General features: G+C 46.5%; 1 protein-coding gene across 1 annotated transcript in view; it reads right to left on the reverse strand.

Moving 5' to 3' along the window:
* Nucleotides 1-14,276, reverse strand: part of Ankh (ANKH inorganic pyrophosphate transport regulator) — a 129,027-nt gene that overhangs the window by 52,316 nt on the left and 62,435 nt on the right. The window contains exon 2 of the mRNA XM_032898686.1: nt 201-417. Within this exon, the coding sequence (XP_032754577.1) occupies nt 201-417 (217 nt within the window). The remainder of the gene's footprint in view (nt 1-200; nt 418-14,276) is intronic.

Consider the following 14,276-nt stretch of genomic DNA (forward strand, 5'->3'; position numbering starts at 1 on the left):
AACTGCAGCACTTCAGAAAGAAAATGTTTGGAAATGCCACTGATCTAGGAGCGCAGACTCCACTCCTCCTTTTGTCTGAAATTTTCATGAGGAAGGTTTAATAATTACTAAGGAAGCCACTTAGCCTGTAACTATATTTAAAGCAGTTGAGAAGAAAATGAAATGACCAAAATGAAACGCTCAGATGGCAGGAGCCTTACCTATCAGGGTGTGGAAGACAGCAGCAATGGCACCAGCCACCACCATGCATAGGACAGCTTTGGCCCTGTCTCTCTTGCTGTTCACAAACACCAGGCCCACATTCTTGAAGTCACTCATGGGTCCCGTGAAGAACTTCATCAGAGAATACGCCAGCCCATAGCTGGCCAGCATCTCTACTGCATCTTCCTTGACTGCAGCAATGCCCCGGTTCAAGGCCTGGGAGGGAGAGAAGAGCCAACGTAAGCATGAGACACAGCACCACATCTCTGCAGAGTCCCACCACCAACATGGCTTGGTGGATGTGTTTCCCAGGGAAATGATGGGCAGTGTGCAGAGTGACCCAACTCCTGAGTTTGCAGAAAATACTGGCTTTTCTGGTTTTGTCCACCTGCGAGGTGATACCTGCCCACTGGGGAAAGTAATCGACCCAACAAGTATTTGCTAAGGATAGGTCTGAGGAGTATCATTTCAATGGTGATGTTTTGAAACTCCTAGCCTGGTGTAGTAACTCATGCCTGTAATCCCAACACACTGGGGCTTTTGAGTTCTAGTCCAGCCTGGGCTACTTTGCTCATATTCACTTCCGCATGTCCCCTTGACCCCTTTTCTCTGGTCCTCCTCCTGTCACATGTGTGCGTGTGTAGTCACATCTGAATCCACATAAGAGAAGCATGCAGCATGTAATATGCTCTCCTTCCTCTCTCTATCAATCACCCTCTCTTGTTCCCTGCTATCCCCTCCCTTCAGACTTCTTCCTCCCTTCTCACAGCAGTTACCTATTTTTGACAATAGACTTGACTGTTAGGGCAGTTTGAAGTTCTTGGAAAGATGAGTGAAAAACGACAGTGTCCTCCTTGCCCCGTGCCCCACAAGACCAGCGACTCCCCAACCATCAGCATCCTGGCCCAGAGAGGAACACTGGCTATAAGAGGCGCCCTGTGTATTGATACACAGCCAACATGAGGAGTCATTCTCTGTGTCCTAATGACATGCATCTGCCATCACAGAGTCATCCTTTAAAATAATGATACCCTAAAGCTTCTACCCATGTGTCCATGCTTCCAACAGACAGACACACAGACATATTCATAAAAGCCATGTTCAATCCGCTGGCTCAAAACAGAAGTGCATTCTCCCTGTCTGCCCCTACTGAACAGAGAGTGGCTCATAATCTTCTCCATAAACAGTTGTGGCACAGCCTAAGTACCACTTTGTCATACTCTTTAAAGATGACGTCAGAGCACCAAGTGAGCCAACAAGTTTGTCGAAGAAGAAAAAGCCAACCAAATCCAAGATGGCTCCTCAAACATATAATATTTACGAATTGCCATACTAAATGTGAACAAAGCAACTCATTCAATGTTTCACTGGCTCTGCGGCTGTGAATTGTAAAGTATGCTATTTAATCCACTAAGCAGGGATGAGACCCTTCCAGTTATGATTGGACGTCAACTGCCTATGAAATGTATTCAGACCGCAGCCATGCTATGGTGGGTCTGTGTGTGCATTCGCACACGGGAGCACATGCTGGGGCATTTCCTCAGTCTCTAATATCACACACTGTCTGTTTAGGCTTCCCAGGAGGACAGACGAAATGAGCAAGACTCCCGGGCTTCAATTCCTCACCACACTGCTTCATCATCATTACTAGGGATGTTGCTGAGGCAGGGGGTGAACACTTAGGGAGCAAATCATTCAAGTAAGGCACTATCGGGAGGTGGGAGATGCATTTGCAGGGAAATGCCGCATTGTGAAAACAATTTCAGAAAACCTTAGAATAAGAATGGACGACAACTGTAAGAATTGATTCTTCTGCTGCCAAAGCTGTAATTATAAAGATAGCTTTTGACGACTGTCCTTCGAATTCATTTCTTTTTCCTTGTACTTGAACTTTCCTGAAAGAACTGTTTGTACAACAGTGATAACTTTTTTTTTTTAATGAAACAAACTTTTCCTTGGGTCAAAATGAATCAAATACCATCACACCACAGAGCAAACTAAAAACCAAGAGACGGACTCTCTGGTAAGGAATCTTGTGTTTGATACAAGGGCTCTTGCTAGGCTTCAAAGCTGACCAACTCGGTCACCTACCCAGTTGGTTCAGGATGAATCCAAGGTGGATACTGGTGGTGCCCATCAGGTCTCATAGATCCCCAGGTGGCAGGAACCCAAGAACAGACAGGCACTGGTTATGAGGACCCGCTCCCTGTTTCCACGGTCACTCCTGGTACAGTTCCCCACAGGGCCTGGAAGCAGACTCCAGCAGACACCAGTCCCTGCTTCCTCTGCCCAGCACTCTATTCTGCTTGCTCCACCCACTTAGAAAGCGTACGCTCAACAATTCACAGTGTGCAAAAATCTGTTCATTCAGGTCTTACACCACGAAAGTCAACTTGGAACAGTTTTGAATAGCTTTTTAGCCTCCCAGAGCCTGTACAGTCCAATGTCACACCACGGAATGCCTGCTCAGGTCTCATAATTGGCATAGTTGAAACCTCCCCCACCCAGCTTTCCTCAAGTCTATTATTTTGAACTTTTAAATGTGTTTTTTAAAACACATGTATTTATTTAGTACATGTATGTATGTGTGTACACATGATAGGTCATGTATGTGGAGGTAAGAGGGCATACTGCAGAAGTGAAGAACCAAACTTCTTAGGCGGGGTAACAACACCTTGTCCTGCTGGGCCGTCTCACCAGCCCGTGAACTGCCTGTTTCTAGAGCATAAAAATGTGTTAAAATTTAAATGACATTATCTAGCACAAGTTTCAAACACACTTAGCAGTATACCTGTATAATGAAGGAACAGACAATCCACATGTTTTCTCAACAAACATTAGGTCTTTTTGTTAAAAAAACAAACAACAATCAGTACAACATCGGCCGTGGCTGTACTTTACATTCCCACCAGCGCTTCCAATGTGAGTCTTAAACATAGAGCTGCAGCAGGCGGGAAGAAGGGCATAGCAGGGCATAGCTTACGACAGCTGTCAGCAAGGTCGGGAGTGTCAGTAAGGCCAACGATTATGGTGTGTTGAGGGAAGAGCACGGGGTTTGCACAGGCAGACTTCAGCAGGAATCTGCCTCTATTACTTAACTGTTGAGTGGGTTACCTGGAAGACAGAGAGGCAGGCTGTGCTCAGAGCACCAGGCAGTTAGTGCACTAGATGGGACACTGAGGCGAGGACTTGTAATTATGAGACGCTGTTGCCTGTGAGACGTCCTACTGATCTAATGTTGATGGTGAGGGGGTTAAATGCTTCATTGAAACAAAACGTATCCTGATCCTAATATGAAAAATGCACAAAAAGCTCAGACTTAAGAACATGGGCTACGTTAATGTTTCGGTGCTTTTTACTCCCGTTTGTAGTGATTTCTTCCAATCTGTCCAGTTTATTAACTTCATGATTTTATCGATCATGGAAACACTGCTGTGACAGCTCGGTCATTCCATGGACTTTGTTGCACAGGCTTTAGCCTTTGCTACTCTTTACCCATCTGTAATAAGATGATTTTGTTTCACTTTATGGCTTTGTTTGCACACTTGACTTTTTACTTAATCTTCCTCACTCTTGTGAGAGCTGGATCAAAATGAACTGTTCCCCTGAACAGTTTACATTTCTCCAAACCCACATACAGGACACACTATCTATCTCCATCTACTTGTGATGGCTTCTTACCATCCTTAGGCTTCAACATGTCCTGCAGACACCTGCTGTCTGTACGTCTGTCTCCACCCCTCCTCTACTATCGTTCCTTTCCAACAGGTGTACGCTCACTTGGCCTCTGTCTCCCTGAGCTCTGGGGAGCAGAGACCTGCATTTACTGCTTTGTCCCCAGAACCACAGCTTGGCAGGGTACCATGCACGGCAGAAGGATGGCCAGACTGGAGAATGAGCTAACTGTGTATGAAGTGTAAACATCCACTGTGTTGTGAACTGAAGAGAAGCAATGTGCCCGTGAGCTGAGCAGCCCTAGGAGGAACTCATCTAGAGAGGCTGAGGAACCCCCATAAGGTAGTCATGCAGGTGACCCCAGGAGGAGAAGCCATCTGGATGAGGAGCATCAGGAAGGCTGAGTTCTTGGGATAGGGGGCAAGGAGCTCTGAGGAGCAAAGAGCAGACAAGGAGGGTTGACAAGAGCAGATCACCCCAGACAGGTGGAAGAAGGTAGTTCTGTGACAGGAGCAGCCTAGAGGGAGAGGGGCACAAACAGACCAAGACCTCTGACTAGAGGTGGTGGCGTGGAAATGTAAGGTAGTGCGGCCAGATAGAAGCACACAGTTTGGAGGCAGGGCATGGTCTTGAACCTGGGTGTGAGGCAAAGGGGAAAACGGATGACCGATGAGGTTCATGGTTGGAGTCACTGTTGAGCAGTGTGGTGCTCACTGAGATGGGGACAGTGGCTAAAGGAATTGGCTGAGTGGCAACAGCAGTTAAAGCTAGTGGACTGTGTGAGCTCCTCTGGGAAGGCTATAGATAGAAAGAAAGGGAAAGCCAAGATTCCTCCCTGTATGTCTGTGGGGATAAAAACCAAAGCCTGCCAGGGGCACGCAGGCCTGGGTCCTGCTGGCAGGTGAACAGGCTGCAATGCAGAGTTAACTGGGTAGGTCAGAGGCTTCTGGCAACGCGGCTCGGAACCCAGCGATATCTCAATCCAAGTCCAGAAGAGGCTGCTGCGGCCTTGAAATCCAGCTCAAAAAGTCAATGGGATGGACGAGGCATTCACGAAGACAGAATTAAGGTTCACCTGCTGGTTCAAGGCCGGTTCCTAAACCTTCCCAGTTTCCCAAAGCAAAGGCACTTCAGCTTAGACTGCAGCCAGACCTAACGGTTCCCTGATACATGTAAAGGTGACACTGCCCTTTGTTCACAGTTCAGCCCTCGTCCCACGCGGAGCAGCCCTGGTCTTCCCCCATACTTCAGGCCCCAGCAACAGCGTGGAGCATGACCTACAGGCTTAGCAGCTTCTCAGAAACTCTGGTGGGCTACAGGCACTTTCGTGTCTCCTACCATCGTCCAGACTCTTGGCTGCCTATGTGCTGTTTTGCTTTGATACACTAAGTTCGCCAAACCATGGGACATTTATTAAAAAGTAAAAACTCCTACCTCCCCATCACACCCCTGGGGAAATGCCTATAAAATCTCACAGGTCTGAGCAGACCTCTCGCGGATGAGCTGTCTAGGACAGGAAATCCTAAAGTCCCAACATTGTTAACTTGGGATCTGGAGATCAGACACGTCTGCTAAGCTGCACACAGCAATCCTTCAGGAGAAGTCACCCACTCCCTCAAGCCTGCTGTCCCTCCACACCCACAACAGCTCAGAGAGTTCTTAAGAGCCCCCTCCATTAACACCGAGAAGTCGTCTGCAAATACCTCTGGGACTTAATGCTTGGCCATCCAGTCTACTCTTTTCTTTTTTTTTTCATGTTTATGAAATTATATGTAATATTTATTTATTTTTTATTAACTTGAGTATTTCTTATTTACATTTCGAATGTTATTCCCTTTCCCGGTTTCTGGGCCAACATCCCCCTAACCCCTCCCCCTCCCCTTCTTTATGGGTGTTCCCCTCCCCATCCTCCCCCCATTACCGCCCTCCCCCCAACAGTCACATTCACTGGGGGTTCAGTCTTATCAGGACCAAGGGCTTCCCCTTCCACTGGTGCTCTTACTAGGATATTCAATGCTACTTATGAGGTCAGAGTCCAGGGTCAGTCCATGTATAGCCTTTGGGTAGTAACTTAGTCCCTGGAAGCTCTGGTTGCTTGGCATTGTTGTTCCTATGGGGTCTTAAGCCCCTTCAAGCTCTTCCAGTCCTTTCTCTGGTTTCTTCAATGGGGGTCCTGTTCTCAGTTCAGTGGTTTGCTGCTGGCATTTGCCTCTGTATTTGCTGTATTCTGGCTGTGTCTCTCAGGAGAGATCTACATCCAGGCTCCTGTCAGCCTGCACTTCTTTGCTTCATCCATCTTGTCTAATTGGGTGGCTGTATATGTATGGGCCACATGTGGGGCAGGCTCTGAATGGGTGTCCCTTCAGTCTCTGTTTTAATCTTTGCCTCTCTCTTCCCTGCCAAGGGTATTCTTTTTCCTCATTTAAAGAAGGAGTGAAGCATTCACATTTTGATCATCCGTCTTGAGTTTCGTTTGTTCTAGGGATCTAGGGTAATTCAAGCATTTGGGCTAATAGCCACTTATCAATGAGTGCATACCATGTATGTCTTTCTGTGATTGGGTTACCTCACTCAGGATGATATTTTCCAGTTCCAACCATTTGCCTATGAATTTCATAAAGTCATTGATAGCTGAGTAATATTCCATGTGTAAATGTACCACAATTTCTGTATCCATTCCTCTGTTGAAGGGCATCTGGGTTCTTTCCAGCTTCTGGCTATTACAAATAAGGCTGCGATGAACATAGTGGAGCACGTGTCTTTTTTATATGTTGGGACATCTTTTGGGTATATGCCCAAGAGAGGTATAGCTGGATCCTCAGGCAGTTCAATGTCCAATTTTCTGAGGAACCTCCAAACTGATTTCCAGAATGGTTGTACCAGTCTGCAATCCCATCAACAATGGAGGAGTGTTCCTCTTTCTCCACATCCTCGCCAGCATTTGCTATCACCTGAGTTTTTGATCTTAGCCATTCTCACTGGTGTGAGGTGAAATCTCAGGGTTGTTTTGATTTGCATTTCCCTTATGCATCCAGTCTACTCTTAATCGGGCGGTTGCAAACCTCAACCTGGAGAACTTCTGGAACCTAGTACAGAACACGACGTGCTGCTATAACAGCCTCAGCCTCCGTGGGGCTGAGCAGCTTGGCCATTTTCAATCCCACCTACGGGAGTCCCCACTCACTTTAGAAGGACCCGACCTCCAGTTCTTCTGTAATAAGGTTATCAGGTGAGACTAAACTTCTGACTGCTGTTCCCTGACACAAGAGAACTGAACAAAACACTCGTGTCACTGGCCTTTCCTCACTGTCCCACTGCTGTTACAATATAAAGGCCAGCCTCATCAGGTAGGTCAGGGGATATCTACCTAGGGCCTGGCTCGGATATCCTCTAAACTTCTGTGCAGCCTTGTTCATACCCACAGCTTTCCTCTCCTGTTTGACCTGGCTTCTCCCTATCAAGGTTTATATGTACACATCTCAAAAAGAGACCTCTTGACTCTGTATTAGATACCCTCGTTTCTCTGCTCCTCTCCTTCCTGGTCTGCCATGCTCTATACACAGCCCGGGTCCCACAGCTGCACAGACAATGTGCACTGTGCTCACCTTGAAGCACAATCTGACTGGACTTATTTGCTATCGGTTTTCTTGCACATACTTAATACCGTGAATGTCTGAATGTAAAACAGGAACAAAGATGAATGTTCTATATATGATCTCATACATGACCATTAATGGGTAAAATCCTAGCTTTGGGCATGTTTTTATAGGTTACAAAGGAAAAAACCATTCTTGGTAGATTTGTATGGGCTTAAAATACGCAACGTGATGGCAGGTAGATGGCCATGTCCTTGTGGTTCTGATATTCTCTGAGTAGACAGACAGGGTGGCCCCCGATAGTTCTGCCCATCACACTCTTGCCCCACAGACTAGCTGGCTCTCCACTGCAGTCACAGGGACACAAATAGAATGCAGCACTGGGCCACATGATCAGCCTCCTAAGTGTAAAGCTCGGACGCCGGTTTTTTCCGACTCCCCTCCCCCCCTTTCATTTGCTTTGGAAGGCTCTGGAAAACAGGGCCAAGTATTCCCTGACAGAGTCGAATCAGGCTGAGGAATTTAGTTATTTAAGAAAACCAAGCTTGGAGGATAAGACCTAGAGCAAACGGGAGAGCTGGCTGACAGCTGGATTGCTGGGCTGGTAGTCTGGGGTGGAGGTACACGGTTCACCCAGTACACACGAGACCTTGGTTCGACCCCTAGAACAGCAGACAGACCAACAAAAATAGAAAAATAGAAGGCGAGTGTGCCATTGTGGATCTCCAAGTTCTGACGAAGGGATGGGGGAGGGGACAGGGGACAGGGTACAGGGGGAGGGATGGCTGTGAGTACCTAGAGCTCGGGGCTCAGACTGCCCTGAGGTCCAGGGTCTTACTGTTCATTCAGAAATGGCTTTCCAAATTCTTCTACAAGGCTTCCAGTTGAGGTTTGATATTCAATGCTAAAAGCTCCATTTTTTTTATTTTATATATATATTTTTTCAGTACGATGTTCCTCCATTTGTCTCGCCTTGGATTAGAGCAAGTAGTGGGGCTTACAGGCTAGACAGTCATCTGTTTTGGGTGGAGACAGCCCAGCCTGTTTTCTAAGCCCTTTGATAAAAGATGGTTCCTCTCTCTAAAGCTGCAGGGTGGTCTGTCTCCCCACCCCCACCTCCGTGACATCATGAAACTGTTTAAGCGCAGTTTAAGAATCTTTCCTGAATTCAACATCTTCAGGAAGGGGATATTTGCATAGGGCACAGCATGGCTAGGCACAGCCACCTGTGGGGTCAGCTTCTTCTAATTACTGGGATGGCCAGCCATTTGGGATGGTAAGTCCTCCCCAGGAGCCTGGGTTCCTGTATCCTGTAATTTTCCACTGTTATTGTTCTGTTTGTCTGTATTTTAAAAAGTGGTTTGGGTTAAATTGGATCATTTGTCTCCCCAGTAGTTTTCCAGATTCATTTTATTTTCTCAAGGATCTATACAGCTCTGTCTAGCTGGAGTTCCAGCCAAGAGCTTGACACCCACACATGAGGCTGTGGTTTGAAGGGGACAGTGGGTAAATGAGCCCAGTCCCTTCATCAGCCAAGAGGGCTGTGCTCTGTATGGCCATACTTAGTGCTCGCTGAGAACCCTGAGATGACCTGGTCCAGACAAAAGGCGACACTGATGTCACTGCCCTTTGTGACCCATAGAGAAGAGCCTACAAAAAACAGAGTCCAAACTGAGAGGCAAAAGCCGGCAGATGCCTCTAAGTCCCTGGTCTATACAGCAAGTTCCAGGCTAGTTATAGCTATACAGTGAGAGCCTGCTTCAAAAATATAAATTAATGAGTGAATAGATGGGTAGATAGACAGACAGACAGACAGATGCCAACCACAGAGGAGGTACAGTGAAGTGTGATCTAATTCAGTGTGCTCCTGTCTATGTTCTCATAGGTCCGGGGTAATTAAAAGCACTTTTAAAAATGACCCTGTTAATATGAAACATTTAATCACAATGGGACATATTTTAGGGTCTCAGAACTCTTTCCAGCTCTCCCGATCCTTTATTTAGATAAGAAGATCATCCACTCAGCCGTATTTAACGGGGAAGGTTTGACAAGACAGTTCTAGTGCTAGCTGCTTGCATGCCTACAGTCCCGGCCCCTGGCAGGTGGGAGACAGAAGAGCAAGAGGAGCCCAAGGCCATCTTCCAGCTACGCTTATCTAAAAAAATGAAAAAAAAAATGGAAAATTCTAGGGTCCTTTTATAAAACACCAAAGGTTTCTTGTGCTCTTAAAAAACAAATCTTATTTTTTTTTCCACAACGGTGTTATATGTTTATTGAAACATTCTTATATCCCTGCAGCTTTTTACATTATTCAGACACATTCCTGGTTAATATGTCAACAAGATACTCATTCATGCCAGATCTAAACAGTAGGAGGGCGGGGTCACTGTTTGGTTGGTAAAGCACCATGAGGGCCTACAGAGCCCTAACATATAAGCAAAACCTGCTCGTTGGGTGTGCACCTTTAATTCCAGGCTAGGGAGGAAGACCCAGGAGGATCCTTGGGGATTGCCCATCAGCCAGGATATAGCCTATTGTCGAGCTTGGGTTCCTTGAAAGAAAGCTCTTGTGTGGAGCCCACGGCGCTCTAGTATCCTAAAAGTTACAGGGAGAAGCAAAGAGTGTAGACAGAACTGGAGGCCTGCGTGGTATTGAAACCTTGCCCAAAGGTCGTAAGGCGTGGGAGGACAGAGGTCGTCCTAGGGAGAACGTATTGCTGCTATGTCGTCAAGGTGCTGTCTAAGTATCTGTACACATCAGTGCTGCCTGCAGCCGTCGTCAGGGAAGCCTCTGAGAGCAACTGATGCAGAGATTCTTAACTGGTCTCAAAGGGTTGAGAATAAGCGAGGATTAAATATTCAACCCTGAATGGAGCATCTATATTACCCCACCCCAAGGCTCATCATGGAAATGGGGACAGACAGAATGTAAGGGCAGAGGATGGTGAGGAAAGCTGTGAAATGTTGTCCTCTGATTCATGGCCATTGTGCTCATGAGCTCCCAGGAGCTGTGTGCTTTGCTGCACAGGATTCTATGAGCCCAAGCCTAGCATTCTAGCAGGCAGTACTACCCCACCCCGCCCCCAAGCAAAACAAAGAACAAGCAAACAGCAACAGCAAAGAAACCTAGGGAGGGAGGGGATACGGGTGTGTAGAAAGAAGGCTCAGTGGTTAAGAGCACTGTTGGCTCTTCCAGAGGACCACTGCCTTCAGCTGGCAGAAAGATGGATTGTCAGTAAGGAAACCCGAGCCCCAAGCCACTGTGGAAGGTTTAGCAGGGGATGAACTTCTGCAAGGGCGCAGAAGATCTTCTGATCTTTATGGGCTGCAGAAATATGCAAATAGCCAAGACTCTCACTCATATACAAAACTAAAAGAAAAGGAAAGAAGAGGACATGACCAAGGGAGAAAGGGATGTCTTTCTTGGAGGTGGTGACCCAGAAGAGTATGAGGGGAGAGATCAGGGTTTGCAAAGACATAGTATTCATGATATTGTTGAAGAATAAGTAAAAGATATTCTATTAAAAATAAGGTGGACAGAGATTGAGACACACACACACACACACACACACACACACACACAACACCACCACCACCACACACGGGCGTGGGGGTGGGGAGAAAGTCAGTCAAATAAACAGAAAGCTAATTGTGGGTTTCTATGAACTCTCCACACTTGCTCTGTCCTTGCTGGCCAGATTTTTCCTGATTACTCTGCCACTTTACTTTATCCCCTTTAGGGATATCTGAGCTACTCAGAATCTCCACTCCCTGCTGTTCTAACTCCCGACTTAAGATGCCTATGGCCTTCCACGATTTCCTTAAACGTATTTACATTAAATGACTAACAATTTGTACTCGGCCCCGCTGAAACCCAATGACAACGATGATATCAATGAAAGCACTGAGCAGCCAGACCCTGCTGTGGGAGAGCCCCCGTGGGGGACCCTGTTCTAAGGTCTTTTTTTTTTTTCTGATAATTCTATGACTCAGAACCCCAAGGTTAACATCTACTTCAGAAGACTGTTTATGGAGTTGTTATTGTTTTCTATTCTGCCTATGTGTTGGGGGGAGGGGGAGGTGTTCTTTGCACGTGTGTTCACGTATGTGGAGGACTCGGGTCAATAGCAGGTAAACTGTTCAATCTCTTTATTTAATTTATTTTATTTTTTGAGTCAGGAAGGAATGGAGCCACAGTATCTAGTGACAAAGCCCAGATCTGGTCACTGTTCTGAAGACTGGGCTCGGTGACTCTCCCAGGTTGACACTCTTTTAAACAACACGGGCCATTGGTCCCTGGAAAAGGCACCCACGGAGGTTAGCACAACCCCAGTCAAGGCCTCACTGACTCCAAACAGAGGGAGACTGTGATGTCCCCAGGGATAGTAGGACGGTGGCTTGGCATCACCTGGCTACGGGGTGGTCTGTGGGTTATGGCCTGTGCCCTTGCAGAAGTTCATACCCTGCTAAGCCTTCCAGTCAGTGGGCTTGGGGTTTCCTTACTTTCAGCCCATCTTTCTGGCAGCCTGAAGCAAAGAACAGCAAAGTTGCGCTCAAGGCTGCCCTCTGCCCAAACAGGGCTATTTCTGTCTTTACGGGCCCTGTGACATTGATGCTCAGATCGGACCCCAAAGGAAAAAGAGCTTACGTGCACAAGTGTTAAACCTCCCCAGGGAAAAATGGAGATTTCTCTAGAGAACCACTTAGGACAACAGTGATACAACTGTATACTAGAGAACAAGGCTCTCAATCTTCCTTAGTAAAACGTCTGTCTGTATCATGTATTATTTAAAACAGATCTGTCAAGAAAAAAGAAAGAAAAGCTGAAAAGTGCGTATTCTTTCTCTGCATCTCATGGACACATGCTCCTGTCCTATTAGACTAACGAGCTCATTAAAGCTATATCAGACTCATAAAATATCTCTCAGGAGATGGTTCTTGAGAATACTTCAATTCTTAAAAAAAAAAAAAAAATCCTGTGAAATTCTTGCAAAAATTCTTGTAAAAACTCCCAGAAAATTCTTGGGAATACTTCAAACAAGTACTCTTTTAATTTTTTTCCCTGTTGATCGATTTATGGACTGTGTGTGAGCGCGTATGCCTGTGTCACAGAGCATGTGCCGCCGCTCAGAAGATAAACGAGGAAACGGGCTATCTCCTTTATATGGGGACCAGTACCAAAGTTGGGTTGTCAGGCTGGGAGGCAGGCGCCATTACCTCCTGAGCCATCTTTCCAGCCCCTAAAGCAAGAATTCCTAAATGAGAAAGCAAACCACGGTATTTGGCTCTTCAAGGACAAACAGTGAGATCCAAGCAAACGGAGAGCAGCAAAGGACAGCAACAGAAACCCATGCAAGATCTCGCTGGATTTATCTCTCAGTTCATGGAGTCGGAGTTAGAGTCTAACAATTTGGGTTTTTATTTGGACCTAAGCCAGATGCTTTTTTTTTTTTTTTTACTTCACACAGGAGAAAAGACTAGAAACACACAGTGCAGTCCAGGAAGGAGCCTGATACCGTGGACAGCCAACTGCAGAGAAGAAAACTCCAGAACAGATATCACTGGGGCCTGACCAGGAAAATTATGCCACACTTCAATGGGAGCTAGGGAAATGAAAGAGCCATCGATATCAGATTAAAAACTGAAAACGACTGATGACATCTAGCCCTACCGAGATAAGGCATAAGAGGAAATTTTACACAGTGTTGGCAGGCGTCTGAACTGCCGTACCTATAAGGAAAAAGGAATGTGCAAGAAGTATTAAAATCGAGCTTGGCGAGGTAGCGCAGGCCTGCAACTCAGGCACGTGGAGCCTGAGGCAGGAGGATTGGGATTTGGGATTAGCTTGGTCTACAGAGTGAGACACAGTCTCAAAAACACAGAAAAGAGGAATAAACTTAAAAATGTTATTTACCGATCGATCCAGAAATGGATGCAAACCAAAGCCCTGCGGCAGAACAGCATCTCACAGGCCTGTCTGTCACAACAGTGTGGAACTGCAGACAGCCGACAACAATATGACCAGCCACTGGGAGGGAAACACTAAAGGGTATGGTGGCTCCACCTTAGCGAGCGCAGGACACAAAGTAGGATGGGGGGAAAGCTCAACATCTTGCTCCAGTAGCGAGTGTGAGCAGAAGTAAGCGAAGCTACGTGTATGAGCAGGGAGAGTTAGAGAGCGACATAGGACTAGCTGTGAATACTGGCTGTTTTAGGAGAAGGGCCAAATTATGTTAACTTTACTCATGATGGTTTGGATATGCCTGGCCCAGGGAGTGGCACTATTAGGAAGCGAGGCCTTGTTGGTGTAGGTGTGTCACTGTAATGTGGGCTTTGAGACCCTTATCCTAGCTGCCTGGAAGCCAGTCTTCTGCTAGCAGCCTTCAGATGAAGATGTAGAACTCTCAGGTCCTCCTGCACCATGCCTGCCTGGATGCTGCCATGTTCCCACCTTGATGATAATGAACTGACCCCCTGAACCTATAAGCCAGCCCCAATTAAATGTTGTCCTTATAAGATTTGCCTTGGTCATGGTGTCTGTTCAACAGTAAACCCCTAACTAAGACACTTATTAAAAGACCAGAGGGTACTTCCACTGGCTTAACCCTGGGGAAAATACAGCGCTTTATCAAGGCACACAAAATCAATGAGGTGCTTTATTTCCTGGTGTGCAAATGTAAACACTACCCTCCATCAAGCAAATGTTGATGCACTTTTGACACACTCTCAATGCTCACCTGGATGCTGTGTCTAAGCGAAGTCCTCCCTGTTCAGCTTGCTCAGAAAGCACCATGATTTCTGACAT

Source organism: Rattus rattus, chromosome 3 (genome assembly GCF_011064425.1).
Source record: "Rattus rattus isolate New Zealand chromosome 3, Rrattus_CSIRO_v1, whole genome shotgun sequence".
NCBI classification, from domain to species: domain Eukaryota; kingdom Metazoa; phylum Chordata; class Mammalia; order Rodentia; family Muridae; genus Rattus; species Rattus rattus.